Genomic DNA, 15,282 nt, shown 5'->3' on the forward strand with positions numbered 1-15,282 from the left:
TAATAACACTTTACATCATGTGTGTGTTATATTTATATATTTATTAAGTAGCCTATAAACATAATCCTTTTAGAACAAACGGGAAGAAGACATAGGCTAAGATATAAGATAAAAATAAATAATTGAAAACTATAAAATTATGAAATATTAAATAAATGTTGAAACAATTGCTTTTTCTGTATAACCCATTAAAATCTTTAATCTTTCTAAATAAATTATAAATGTAACGTGATGAAAACGCTGTACGAAACACACAGACGGAACAGAATAATGAACACCGGACATCTTCTTTATTATTTTCTGTTCTAATTATTAAAAGATTTCCAGATGATTTCATCACTCCAGTTTGTCCGTTTAAGGGCTTATTGCAACCATAAACTCCTACGTTTATCTTCAAATGGTGTCTTTGACGACAGTATTCTATAAAAATGAAGGCCATCTTTTTGTTGCATTGCCATTCTGACACTCAACAGCACAACAAGACATTTTCTAGTGAGCTATATTGCTTGTTTCACTCGTGTGTAATTCATTTCCACTATTTTTCTGCCACCACATTGCATGCGCAGCTTGCAGTGACATAACTGTGACGTCTACTCGCAAAGGTTTATACAATGGGACACTTGATGATTATTTTCAGGTGACGTGCTTATGAAAACAAGGCGTCACTACTGGAATTTATAAGCATCACGCAGAAATGGCATCTCTGACTTATTTTTTTAAAAACTTGTTGAAATATGGAAAACACTGGAATAATTCTTCTTACAGACAAGAACAAAGTCCTGTAAAAAGACAGTGCTAGTACAGCATTAAGATTAAATAGAAAATATATTTAGTATATAAATATATAAGTTATTAAATTTATTCAATGCTTTATTTGATGTTCATTGTATTGTGTTGATTTGCTTACCTAAAAGACAGTTTTGGTGAAAAGGACAAGGAAGGAGATGGCAGTATGACAGATTTTTTTATTAATATGCTATTAAAATATTTAATAAATAATAAAACAATGTTTATAAATATTTATAAAAAAGTTTTAAAATAATTTGGTTATTTTCTTTCGCTTTTTTGTCTACAAGGAATTCTGAATTGTAGGTAACTTAAAGAGGACATATCATAAAAATCTGACTTTTTCTATACTTAAGTGCTATAATTTGGCACAGTGCTTGTATCAACCTAGTAAATGTGAAAAAGAACAACCCAGTACTTTAGTTTTGGTAAACCATTCTCTACAAGCATGTGAAAAAAAGAAGTAATTGAAATTTGGCTCCCCTTGTGATGTCAGAAGGGGATAATACCACCCCTTAATCGCACTATCCAACCACGGCACTAGGCATGGGCCGATTACCGGTTTCAAGGTATACCGAGGTTTAAAACAGTCAAGGTTTCAAAACCACTAAAATTTTCTGTGATACCGTCTCCAAGGTATGAGCTGTGTTTATACAAAATTCATTAAATCATTAAGTCATGTGATTGATTTGATGTTTACATTTAATATATATTACGAAAATATTATATATGTTTTGAAAGCATATTATAATTTAAAGGCTTTATTGTACCTGGCATTTGAAAATAACACATTTTAGTGTTGCAATGGCAATACCGCAACACCGTGAAACCGTGGTATTTTTGCTAAAGGTTATCATACCGCCAGAATCTTAGACCGGCCCATGCCTACACGGCACTGCCATTTAGTGCAGAGAGAAAGATAACAAATAATTGACAGGACAATTGAGTTTCAATTTCAACAAACCACCACTATGGTGACCAGTGTTTGCATTTCATCAGCTCATTTGCATTTAAAGGGACGCACCCAAAAATGGCATATTTTTGCTCACACCTACAAAGTGTCAATTTTAACATGCTATAATAAATGATCTATATGATATTTTGGTCTAAAACTTCACATATGTACTCTGGGGACACCAAAGATTTATTTCACATCTTAAAAAAGTCTTGTGAAATGTCCCATTGGTTGGTGAGTGAAAAAGTTCAACCCTGATTGTTATAAATAAAGGAGCTTAAAAGGTTTTAAAGGTTCATAATGATCACAGAGACGACACAACATTGTTATCAAAAATTTGCGCTTTGAAACCCGTATTCATAGGTTTGCGTTTTCTGGACCCCAAAAGGCCACACCACAAAAAACGTTCCCGTTTATGGTTGAAAACATCGCTGTGTATACATCCCCATAGACAACAATACATGTACCTATACACACTTTACTTTTTCAAAGATGAGCAGATTAGTCACATGTGGCCGAATCAGTCGTGGCACTCTATTCATCAGATGTGTCTCTTCATGCAGGTGGTCTTTTGTAGAAGTACATCCGTTTTCAGCCCACCTGACTGTTTGATAATGGGCAGCGTGTGATTAAAACCGCTGAGCTGAACAAGAGAAACCATCAGCACAGAAACCTGATTGACACCAGAGAGGAGTCACGGGAGATAAAACATGAGCATCTCTTTCAGTTTAACATCATTTCATCCTCTCGTAATTCTCAATCTACAGTTTTCTAGTCGAGTGTGTGCCTAATAATACGTCCCACAACGCTTTCTTTCTTTTGTTTAACTGTTCTTATTGTTTCCATGTTCTGGCTCAGGAAGTCACAATTCATTGGCTTCCTTTGGGTCTCTTTCAATGCTCGTGTCTGCCCAGCACACCCTCTACAGGAAGGGCCGGGCTCTGTTCATGTAAGTGTGCATGGCAGGATTTAAAAATACAGCTTTGAATAACATCGATTCAACATGGAGACAATTGAACTGTATAACAATTCGAAGACTGGTTGGTTCATTTGATCTACAGTAGGGTTGTTTAGTGTAATCTGCATAAACGTGTCATATATATTTTAAAATAAATGAGTTTCATATTTATTAAGGCAGAAATGTCTCTGCTGTGACCTGCTGACATGCGCATTGAGAGGGAACTGCATGTGACGCAACCATGGATCCTATGTACGCTAGACAGTCTCATTTCAGTTCACTGCATGGACTTCGGAGGCTGCGTACGTCCTTAAAGTCTTCGAAGGATCCAGCCTTCGAATTGGGACGCAGCTGTGGTTTTGCTCAGAAGTAGCTCTCTAATATCTCAAGGACTTACTGGAAATTTGACTTTAATTCAAAAACATGTGCAGAAAATTGTACAGCGCTATGAAATGAATGCATTGCTTGGATAACTTAGTATTTGAAAAATCTTAAATGTTTGATTGTGTTTATGTACTTATATTTTGGTTTAGGCTTACATATTTTGAATGAAAGTCATGCATTGTATTTTTATTGTTTCTCTTGATATTGTAAAAATAAACCTTGATTCAGATTTAGTTTGATAGTGACATTCTCACCTGACTCTAGATCAGTCTTAATAGCAGTAGTAAGGGTAAAGGGTTGATTTCAGACATATAACCCAAGACTTACACTACAATTAATCGACTGTTTGCTAGAACATGTTAAAATGGGTGATTTTTTGTAACTCACCCGTATAAATTTTATTAAACCTAATGGTGCGTTCACACCAGATGCGAAAGAGGCGGTAAGCGCGAGTGATTAACATGTTAAGTCAATGCAAAGATGCGAATAGGCATCCTGCGGCGCGGTAAGCGCAAATGGCAATTTGAGGGTTGAAAAATCTAACGTTGGCGGATATTTGCGTCGCCTTAACCAATCAGGAGCTTGCTCTAGCAGTGACGTGATTACAGGAAGTGAGCAGCGGCAGAATGAACAATGGAGGACAATCATCATCGCTACACAAGACATCTTCGTACTTTTACAGGAATTTAAATGATTTTTTTTAGAAGAAAGTAAGTAAGAAGGTCGAACGATCTGGTTAGTTTATCCAATTTGAGCTATATAAGCCCCTCCCATGATCCAAATGTCGCTTGAATGTCTCGAATGACTAGAATTGAATCGAGTAAACTCAAAATGTTCAAGCGTCCAGCTACGCGCAAATATCGCGTTTTTGCGTCTGGTGTGAACGCTTAGTTAAAGTTCTCCATAATTAAGGGCGTGGCCACTTGAGTGACAAGGGAACTGCCCTCGGCGGGTGGCAGGCTTGGTTTCAGCAACCAAGCACCTCAGCTCTACCCACGTCCCGCCTTTTTGACCATTTTCGGTTATCTGCGAGACGAGTAATGCACAGTGAAACGCACCAAGATGGCAATGGCAGACCTAGTCTCAGCCTCAGACGTCACGCCCACAGATTGTTGGCTAAACGTCTGATGTTATCGTACACTTTCCTGGAAACCCTGTGGGAATGTCAGAGTTGTCTTTGATTTGTTGCAATAAACCAGATTTCCAGGAGACGCGAGTGTCGCGATTAGTTTCGGTCCCTGGAAAACAAAGCTCTGACGTTCCATTGAGGAAGAGAATCAGTCGTGTTCACGTTGATAAATATCATGATCAGCTACACATTGGATTCTCAAAAATATGCAAAGTTCGTGGCATAGACTCTCTAAAAGACGTCCAAGAGTTTTGCTTGAGGTTAGTGGAGTCAAAAAGTGTAATTCTCCTGAATTGCTTTTAGTTGTTAAAAAGTGAAGAGATATGCTTCAAACAGACGTTTAATGGGAGCGTCTCATTGGTGTGGCTGTTGATGAAGTGCAAAATGTTGTTCAATGGCGAGAAATGTTGTTTATTTAGATGCTATTCGGTTGGCTGGTTATTTTAATAACTGACTTGTTGCCAGCCGACTCGTTATTGTGGGGAGTCCGAAACATGACGCTAGACAAAACAAACTGTGATTGGTTGTTTGACATGTCAGTCAAACAGCTCGTGAGTGAGCTTTGTCCAGAAAAAGCATTGAAAAACACCAGACCTTCAGTATTGAAGGTTTGGCTACGCGAGACTATGGCAGACCCAGCAACAATTGGCATCAAAAATGCTCTTCCCAAACCTACGTAACATCATGAACACTATGTAGTTATGTTACTCTGGCAACGCCCCCTTTTCCTGCACCAATCAGACTGATGCAATAATTTTCAGCACCTGTTCTCTGCAGGTGGATTATAAAGCCTGCATGATTTAAGCTCTCAATGTAGCTTGTTTCAGGCTGCGCCTTCATATGCCTTACTCCCATTTCTCTGTGTTGCTATTTTCCCTCCCTGTGATATTTTGGTAATATAATTTTACCTCTTTGTCTGGATCCTTTTAACAATATAAAAAGTAGATGAAACAGAAATTAACTGTCATAAAAACATAGAGGAGGGAGAGAGGGAGGTAAGGAGGGAAATAGGGAAAGAGTGTGTTTTGACCCATCTATTGTAAGGACTGCACCTTTACATTTACATTTATGCAGTTGCTAGGTGCTTTTATCCAAAGTGGCTTACAATTACAAAGTATTCTTTTTTTATCTACATGTGTATAAACCTATGACCTTTTATGCTACTAATATACAATGCTCTACCACTGAGCTATACAGGAGAACAAAGACAGAGACCATAAAAATAACAGTGGATTCCAGCTATAACAATAAAGAGGAAATTACCACTGGGATCACTTTTAGTGCAGATGATAAGTGAAAAAATATCAACCTATCCTGCAACCCATACGATTGTTCTGGTCGTTTGTCCATTCCCCAAAATACGACCAACAGATGTGTTTACTAAATTAGTGCCTTTAGGTAAGACTTCATATATTAGGGTATTGCATTTTATTTTGGGGTATCATTTTGCTATTATGACATGCATTGGGATATGATTTTAATTACGGCCAGGAACAATTGTATTTATGATACACATTACACTATTATAATAAATAATAATAATAATAATAATAATAATAATTCATTACAAAATAATTTTATATTTTTGCTCTAAAAACTAAACTTATTTTCTTGGGTCGTTTTGTTCATCAGGAAAAAGCATCTTAATTTAAGAATTTTTAGATATTTTTACTGAAAACAAGACAAAAATACTAAGAATTTTTTCTTGAAATAATTTTTTGCAGTGTACCATCAGTTGTGGTCTTGACCAGTCTTGAAATAAAATTCCAAGTCCTCTTTGTCTGAGACCGAGACGAGACCGAGTAAAAATGCGGTCGCTTCCAAGACGAGACCAAAACCCTTAAAAAGTGGTCTTGAGACCGGCCTTGAGACCGAGACCGGTCTCGAGAACTACAACACTAATACGTGTGTATCGCTTTATACTCGGCACACATTGATGCGGGGTCGCTCTCAGACTGCCTATGAAATTCTGCTCTTTCTGCAGTACACGTCTATGTAAAGACCTCAATTACTTGTAGCCCCACGTCTCCTTTGTTGAGCTGAACGGTTCTGATAGCTGTCCTGCATGCTTTCTGACTCGATTCCTCTATCAACAAAGAGCCTTCGGGACGGCATGCTGAACAGACTGAGAGACTACATGTTGCCTAGGTTACAAAGTCTACAAAAGCTCACACTGACTGAAGCAGCATGTTTGCTTTCTCTCCTCGGGGAGGGGTTTAATTAATACACAAACATACTATCACATCAGTGACCCTTTTAGCACCGTAAGGGCATTTCAGATCGTGTCACAATTAAAATGCATTCGTGTGCATGCAAAAATGCAAAAGTGTGCTGTGACTTGAAATAAAATAATTTTATTTCCATGAAGAAGACACTTGATGACCCTTCACTTGAATGCTGTCAGATGAAGTAGGCATATATATAATGCAGGTGATAGCGCTTTAATAAAGCATTGTGCTAATACTGCATTGGTTTTTAATGGATATTATTATTATTCTTTTAACAAGGCCAGTTATTTGTTATTTTGTTTGTAAAATAAATTATTTGATTTACTGCATACTGCCTTACATTTTTACCACAGTGATGTACAGCGCATTTCATCCATACATTTTTATAGTCTAAAAAGTGCTGGGTTATTTCCAACCTAGCTATCACGATATGTGCTCGGAGAATTAATACATGCCGAAAACTATTTTGTTCATTGTTTGTTCATGTGCATTTACTAATGTAAACTAATACATGTGTTACCATGTGTTTGTGTGTGCAAAATATTACTTGAGAGTATGTTTCGCACAAAGGTGAAAACATTTCTAAATTCATTGTCTACTGGCAAGAAAACACTATTCTTTATATCGATATTTCATCTCAGCCGTCTAGATGTTGCGTGTTGGGTTCAATAAAACATTCCTGCATCAATGTTTAAAGAACGTTGCCATCCAGACCTGAGGACTCATTGTGTTAGCAGCAGGAGTTCAATGTTTATTCAGCGCGGCTGTTCAGGTGCATGTTCTCCAGGTAGCCGGTCTCCAACAGAGCGCTATTTGATTCAGTCAGTGATCCAGACTGACCCCGTCAGTATCAGTTTTCTGACTGGGGATTCGACAGCAGTGCTGCAGTATACTGTGGCTCACAACAATAGCACTTCCTATCTGTCATCTGGTGATCGCTTCCCTTAGCCGCTGTTACGCGAGATATCAAGTGCACTGCTCTGAAACAAGGCTGTTGTTTAGGAGATTTTCTGGCATTTGTGAGGCTATTATTTGAGATATGGACTTGGTATTGAGTTGTATTGAGGGTGTGGGATATTGAATTTAAAGGGCCATGGCATGAAAATCTGACTTTTTCCATCTTTAAAGGAATAGTCTATCCATTTTCCATATTAAACTATGTTATTACCTGAACTAAAAAGAGTTGATACATACCTCTATCATCTTAGTGCGTGCACGTAAGCGCTGGGGCGTGCTCCGACACTTCAATAGCATTTAGCTTAGCCCCATTCATTCAATGGTACCAAACAGAGATAAAATTAGAAGTGACTAGGGCTGTCACTTTTTATTCGATATTCGAATATGCATTCGAACATGACGTGAAATATCCGTATTCGAACTATAAATAAACCATCCGGTTTTTTAAATGCCATGTGTAGCGCATTTTTTTACTGTAACACCTCGTAAAAGGAAGGAGGCTGAGAGTGAGACCGACGACGGCAACTGTGCGCAAGAGAGGGAATCAAATGGGACCAAAATGAACCTAATGTGCATGTCAAGATAGAATTATAGTTTGTATATAAAATGACATATTGTTTATAGTGTTAAATATTATAGCAGAATAAAAAGCTTGTGTTGATACGTTCGCATTATGAAATTAGCATGTATGAAGATAATTTCATAATTTTTACAACGCAATGTAAACTTTATATTAAACAACAACAGCATTTGTCTTGTAAACGGATTTGAAATGATCATGTGCTGACTGTTGCGCGTCACATTGACGACAAATGAGATCTGCTTAAAGTGGTAAGTTTAATTTCATCTCAAGTATCAAAGGGTTTGTGCTCTCTATCATTGAAAACGGGCAAGCAAACAGCACGCGCAGGGTTAATGTACTTGTGAATGACGGCTCACAAACGCGCTTTGTGATATGCTTTGTATGTGTGCTTGTTGTCAATGACAGTTCTGGTCACAAACACGCTCAAGAGCGGGATATGTGTGCTTGTCAATGACGGGCATTAAATCCGCGGAATTCCGCGGAGTTTTCTGCCGAATTCTGCGGGCGCGAATTCCGTTTGCGTCTGCCTATATACTCCTGCTGCTATTTAAGTTGTCACGTTATTGTCTGTAACTGTTCTGAATCGTTTTTTCATATATAAGTTTGTTATTCATAAGTTGATAACCTGCAGTTTCAAACATTAAGTAAAAAAGTAATCCAGACAACCCTGTTTATGACTGTCACTGTTAATAATTTTGTGATTGAATCTCCATTACGGTGGGTTTTTGATGCGCATGGGGGGGCGGAGCCTAGATATTCGAATATATTCGGATACATTGCATGATATTCGAAATCCGTTCGAATTTGATTTTTCTCAAAAGTGACAGCCCTAGAAGTGACCAAACACATCAACGTTTTTCCTATTTAAGACGAGTAGTTATACGAGCAAGTTTGGTGGTACAAAATAAAACGTAGCGCTTTTCTAAGCGGATTTAAAAGAGGAACTATATTTTATGGCGGAATAGCACTTTTGTGAGTACTTCGACTCGGCGCAGTAACACCCTCCCTCTCCCATTATGAGAGGGAGAAGGGGAGCGGATTTTTCATGCGAGTCGAAGTACTCCCAAAAGTGCTATTACGCCATACAATATAGTTCCTCTTTTAAATCCGCTTAGAAAAGCGCTACGTTTTATTTTGTGCCACCATACTTGCTCGTATAACTACTCGTCTTAAATAGGAAAAACGTTGATGTGTTTGGTCACTTCTAATTTTATATTTGTTTGGTACCATTGAATGAATGGGGCTAAGCTAAATGCTATCGAAGTGTCGCAGCGCGCCCCAGCGCTTACGTGCACACACTAAGATGATAGAGGTATGTATCAACTCTTTTTAGTTAAGGTAATAACATAGTTTAATATGGAAAATGGATAGACTATTCCTTTAAGTTCTAAAATTGGGTCCCTAGTGCTTCTATTAACCTAGAAAATGTGAAAAAGATCAACCCAGTAACTTAGTTTTGGTAAACCATTCTCTACAAGCACATGAAAAAATTGGTAGTTGAAATTTGGCTCTCCTTATGATGTCATAAGGAGCTCTTATTATAATAATACCGCCCCTTAATCTGCACTTTCCAATCACAGCATTGCCATTTAGTGCAGAGAAAGAGAGAGAGAGAGAGAAAAATCACAGCACAAGATTTTATGTTCGCTTGCTTTTTAAAACGCGTCTCTCCGTGTATGCACTGCTGAGTGCACTTAAACGCGCGTGCACACACAGACAGTCGCTCCACATAAAAACATTACGATGTTTTTCATTGCTCTATTTGCCAAATGAATAAATGGCCGAATATTTGGTGCATAACTAAATGCTATTACTGTACCCAGGGCTGTTTTTAGGCATGCAGCAATGCACTTGTGATGCCCTTAAGAAAATAAAGCATTTATTTTCTATAGTAAACATAGTTTGTATTAAGTAACCACACATTTACTATGTTCTCACCATAATAACAATAGTATTTGGTTTGAAGTAAAACTATGGTAATGCAGACGGCAATTAATCTGTTAAAATCACGGTTATTACAAAAACAAAAGCCATGTGTCTTACCATGCTAGATATATTACTTGGATTCTGATGTTTACTTTAGAATTGTAAATGTGATGTGCACAAGAGCAGAGTTACAGTTTTTTCCAAAATATGAAATTGTGTTCCTTTAAGAAGGGTAAAGATAAATGTCCATGTATAACTATAGTACAGTAATAATTGAATACTTTAAGCCTTAAAGTTAAAAATTTGTCGTTCCAATAGTGTGCAAAATTTAATATGATTTCAGCCTTAAATAATCACATAATTTTAACCTAATTTGTGGTATATGCATGTAAAATTTTATTTTTAAAATTATATGAATTTGTTTGAGGGAGGGGGCACCAATAGGGGTTTCGCCTAGGGCGTTACAATGGCCAGAAACGACCCTGATTGTACAGTATGTCATCAACTGTGGTTTTCCTAAAGCTCAACTGGTAGAAGATTAGCAGTGCAAAAGATTTTGGATTCGATACCCAGTAAACACACATACTGATAAAATGTATAGATTAAAAGCACTGTAAATTGCTTTGGATAGTGCTTAAGTATGCTTTTGGCTGCCAGTGTTACATTTTCAGTTGCGTTGACGTTATCAGCATGCATTAAAGCCATTAACACTGGATTTAGAAGTATTTCAATGCTTGAAAAGATCTGCTCATGTTTTATCTTGTGCAGTGCTGACTGACTACAGCCATAATGATTTCCTTCACAGATTTGAGTTTCTGTAATGTTTAATTAAATACTTCATTAATCTTTCATTCGGTTTACTTTCTTTACTGTTAATGAAGCACATTGGTCCCGGTAATCTTTACGGCAAAATAACAGTGAAGCTATGATATCTATTTGATATCTACCAGCTGGGGTGTGTGTGTGTGTGTGGTGGCTGTAAGTTATGGAAAGGTCACAACAGACAGTCAAGCAGAAAGGTTCATCAAAGTGACATTGTTAGTGCAAACAGAGACAGAGGGCTTCATACAGAATGAGAGTTTCATGTACGGATATTGTTGCCATAAGTAAACAATCATACTCAGGCTTCTTCAAAGCTAAAAAATATTTTTTCCCCTTAGTCTTTTGTTCTGTAAGTCGGAGCAGTAGCGATGCTCTGAATAAAACACAAGCTCTGCCAATTATCGGTGCTCGGTCATCATAACGTCTTATATTTAAGCCGGTCACTGCTAGCTTCTGTTGTGTATCTGCTGACTTAAAACCTTTATAGTTACTGAAAAATAGCCCTAGTGAGGTTTAGGTTCAAATATTGAATGGCTTATTCAACCCGAATGTTATGGTACATTTATGTATATTCTTACATATTTAGAGACTATTATCTACAGTGTAAAGCGACTTATGTTGTATTTAAGCTATACTGTATGTTTGATAAGCTTGTGTGTGGAACCCACAACGTTTGATCTGCTAATTCACTTCTTTACTAATTTGAGCTTCAGGAACATTAAGCTTAGTTTTGCATAATACTCTGAAAAAGGGTTCTAAAAATGGTTCCAAGTTGTCACATACGCAGGGTCCTAACATGTACCATTTAGGTACAAATACAGTGGCAAGAAAAAGTATGTGAACCTTTTGGAATTTCATGTTTTTCTAAATACATTTGTCTTAATATGTGAAATGATCTTCATCTAAGTCAAGGGTATTGACAAACATAATGTGTCTAAAAACACAAAAATTTTGAACTTTCATGTCTTTATTGAACACACTCATATTCAATATTCAAAAAGGCAGTGGAAAAGTAAGTGAACCCTAAGAATTAAAGGGGACAGAGAATGAAAAACCATTTTAATTGGCAACATTTTTTGAGTGGCAGCAAAGTCAGCCAATCAGTAATGAGATTGCAAGTTAAGCCAGTAGGGGGAGCCAAATAGGTGCAAAACCACTTGTTTAAAATCCCCCACCCTAATAGAGCTATCTGAGAGAGGGTTTTAGGAAGCTTCTAAGGCATTACAGACCCAAACAAAAACATTTTGTCTTCATGTCACGTCACAGAACAAGGATTAATACCCTGTTCAATCATTCTATGTCACCTTTAATAACTGGTTGACCCCCCCCCTCGGCAGCATTAACCTAAACCAGGTGCTTCCTGTAGCTGTGGATCAGACCTGCACATCGTTAAAGAATTTTTCCCCATTCTTCCTGGTAGAACTGCTTTAGCTCTGTCATATTCTTTGGGCGTCTCATGTGTATGGCCCTCTTCAAGTCAATCCATAGCATCTCCATTTAAGGTTGAGGTCTGGGCTTTGACTTGGCCGCTCCAAAAGGTAGATTTTGTTTTTCTGAAGCCATTCTGTTGTGGACTTGCTTCTGTGTTTTGGGTCGTTGTCCTTCATCTTCCCTTGAATGATTGCAAGCTGATAATGTAATAAACACATACATGAAGTAAATCATAAGTTATCCAGAGATAGTGGGATCGTGTTTTGTGTGTGTTGCTTGCTCGTGACTCGATCCTCCTGCGTTATGCCTCGAGGGGGTCTGTTTTTTTTTCAGAAACAGTTGCTAGAGCTGATCTGTCTTTTATAAATCTGATAAATAAGACTCTTTGGAGATATGAATGATGTAATACTACTCTACTTACTCAGAATTAAAATTTGATGAGCAGAAACAGCGTGTTATGGGATTAACTAGATGTAGGTCTTGTGACAACTTCACTGACATTTGCCAGGAGAATGACAACGGCCTGTTTGTTTGAACCTTACAGAATCCCCGCTGAAAGGAGATGACAATCAAGAAGATCGATCTTTTTCGGACTCGTCCTTGTTCAGTCACTGGGGCCAGGATCTGGGGCCAGAGAGCCGCAGGGTGGCACTGAAGATGTTTCAGTATTACGGTTACAACGGTTACCTCAGCGATCGCCTCTCTATGGACAGACCCATCCCAGACTACAGACCTGATGGGTAAGTTTTCGTGATCTAATAATCAAGAGGCACAACAGCGATGGTTCAACATTAACTTGTACCATTGGTGCCAGGTTCAAGTGTACAAAGGCATTACCATATCTAAAAAGTTACTATAGTAAGACTGTAGAAAGGTAATGGTTCTTTAAATGTTCTTTGGAGAACCAAAAGTGGTTCCTCTATACTGCTGCGAAGAACCCGTTTATATCCTTTTTATTTTAAAGTGTACTGTTCAAGAGTCACTTCAATTAAATGTTTCCTATGATTTTAAGAAGTTTTTATTAGAAGACGTGCTTACAGTATCAGTTTTGTAAATAGAAAATTTTGCAATTGTACGTTGAAAATTCCTGTACAGTATTTTTTCTAGCGTTTCTATGTTTTGCAGTCCTCTATTGATTGAACTTATGACAACATACAGTTTACATAAACCAGCTCTATTTTGACAAGCTCTGAAAGAGGTGTGTGTGAAAAACATCATTACTACATAGCCTGCAATTACTGGATGTGTCTGGCTGGCAGCAACATAAAGAACTCCTTCACATTCGATCACATCTGTTCTTTTCTCTCAGTGGAGCCAAATTCAGATCGAGTACCTGGCCTGAAAGCTTTGAAAACCTGCTTGTTATAAACTCCAGTCTGGCAACACCGTGAAGGGTGTTCGCCAAAAAATTCCTGTTTTTCTAATTCCCCCAAATCCCTTTTAAAGCAAGTCAGTTCACTTGACGATCACATTTGTAAATGCCCCAAGGCAGCTATTTCCAGTCATGTAAGGGCAGCTCCTGTGTGCATGAACGGAGAAAGATGCATTTCCATACCTGTAGGTAAAGATTGCATTTTAATAAATCCAATTACAAATCATGGAATACATTTTTTAGTGTGCTTAAATCAGGAAAAATGTCTGACTAATTAGCACACGCATTTTACAGTAAACAGACAATTAGGGAGGAATTGCAATATCTGCACTGTAGTTAGCATTGCTGGTTTTTTGTGTGTCCATATTGTTCCCTGTGTAGTGTAGGATAATATCGTAAAATTCTAGACTTTTCAAGCACACGTGCTAAACTGTTCGCTTTAAATGGTTTTATATGCGAATGTTGACTCATACAAAAATGCTTCTTTGCATAGTTGTGTTTGACACATGAAAACGTCTCAGGTTACGTATGTAACTGTTGTTTCCTGAGAAGGGAATGAAACGCTGTGTCTCCTTTGCCATACTTCCTGCGTCCCTGTAAAGTCGTCTTTGGCAATATTTCAGATAGCGTTATACTTCCTGGCTCCCGCGTCAAAAGTGTCACCGCAGTGATGCAGCGCAAGTTCCCTCAAAAGGGAACTGTAACAATGTATCTTAAAAGGTAACACGATGTAACCTTGCTCTCACTTGAAATGTGTCGATCCCCACATTTAGTCCTTGAATTATTTTAGGGTTATTGGACCTGGAAAGTCCTTCAAAGGTCCTTGAATTTGAAGTTAACTAAGGTGTGGGAACCCTGTATGTACCGTAGACCAGAGCTGCGTCAGAAATCGCATACTGTAGACCAGGTACTGAATTAGACGAAGTAGCTACTCATCCATCGTTAAAACAGTAGGTACTTTCTAGTATAAATGAATTAGGACGTACTACATCCGCCATGTTGACTCATCACGTGTCATAACAAGAAGTTAGTTGTTAAGTGGAATGACATTAAACAAGCACGAATTTAAACACAAGCTGTTTAATATATGTATTTGCATTTAAATAGAGCTGCGTTACCGCTTTCGGACATTTTTTAATAAAACAACTCCCCTCCGTCCTCTTCTTCGTTGGATATCTTCTCTCCTGGGGGTGACGGGATAGCAAAGTGTCTATCGAATTAATACTTTGGGATCTTGCCACTTGTCGGAAGTAGTAGGTCACGCGGGTACTTTTTGCGTACTGCTTTTCGAATACTATGAATTCGGACATACTACTCGCGAACAAGCGCAAATTTAAACACAAGGGACAACTGTTTAATATATGTATTTGCATTTAAATAGAGCCGCGTTACCACTTTCTGACACTTTTTAATAAAACAACTCCCCTCCGTCGTCTTCTTCGTTGGATATCTTCTCTCCTGGGGGTGACGGGACAGCAAAGTGCTATCGAATTAATACTTTGGGATCTTGCCACTTGTCGGAAGTAGTAGGTCACGCGGGTACTTTTTGCCTACTGCTTTTCGAATACTATGAATTTGGACATACAACTCGCCAACAAGCACAAATTAAAACACAAGGGACAGCTGTTTAATATATGTATTTGCATTTAAATAGAGCCGCGTTACCACTTTCTGACACTTTTTAATAAAACAACTCCCCTCCGTCGTCTTCTTCGTTGGATATCTTCTCTCCTGGGGGTGACGGGACAGCA

At 37.9% G+C, this 15,282-nt stretch overlaps 1 protein-coding gene across 1 annotated transcript in view; it reads left to right on the top strand.

Annotated features, from left to right (window-relative positions):
- The window catches only part of galnt18b (UDP-N-acetyl-alpha-D-galactosamine:polypeptide N-acetylgalactosaminyltransferase 18b), a 136,386-nt gene that overhangs the window by 50,206 nt on the left and 70,898 nt on the right, over nt 1-15,282 (top strand). The window contains exon 2 of the mRNA XM_065261567.1: nt 12,704-12,899. Within this exon, the coding sequence (XP_065117639.1) occupies nt 12,704-12,899 (196 nt within the window). The remainder of the gene's footprint in view (nt 1-12,703; nt 12,900-15,282) is intronic.

Source organism: Paramisgurnus dabryanus, chromosome 2 (assembly GCF_030506205.2).
Source record: "Paramisgurnus dabryanus chromosome 2, PD_genome_1.1, whole genome shotgun sequence".
NCBI classification, from domain to species: Eukaryota; Metazoa; Chordata; class Actinopteri; order Cypriniformes; family Cobitidae; genus Paramisgurnus; species Paramisgurnus dabryanus.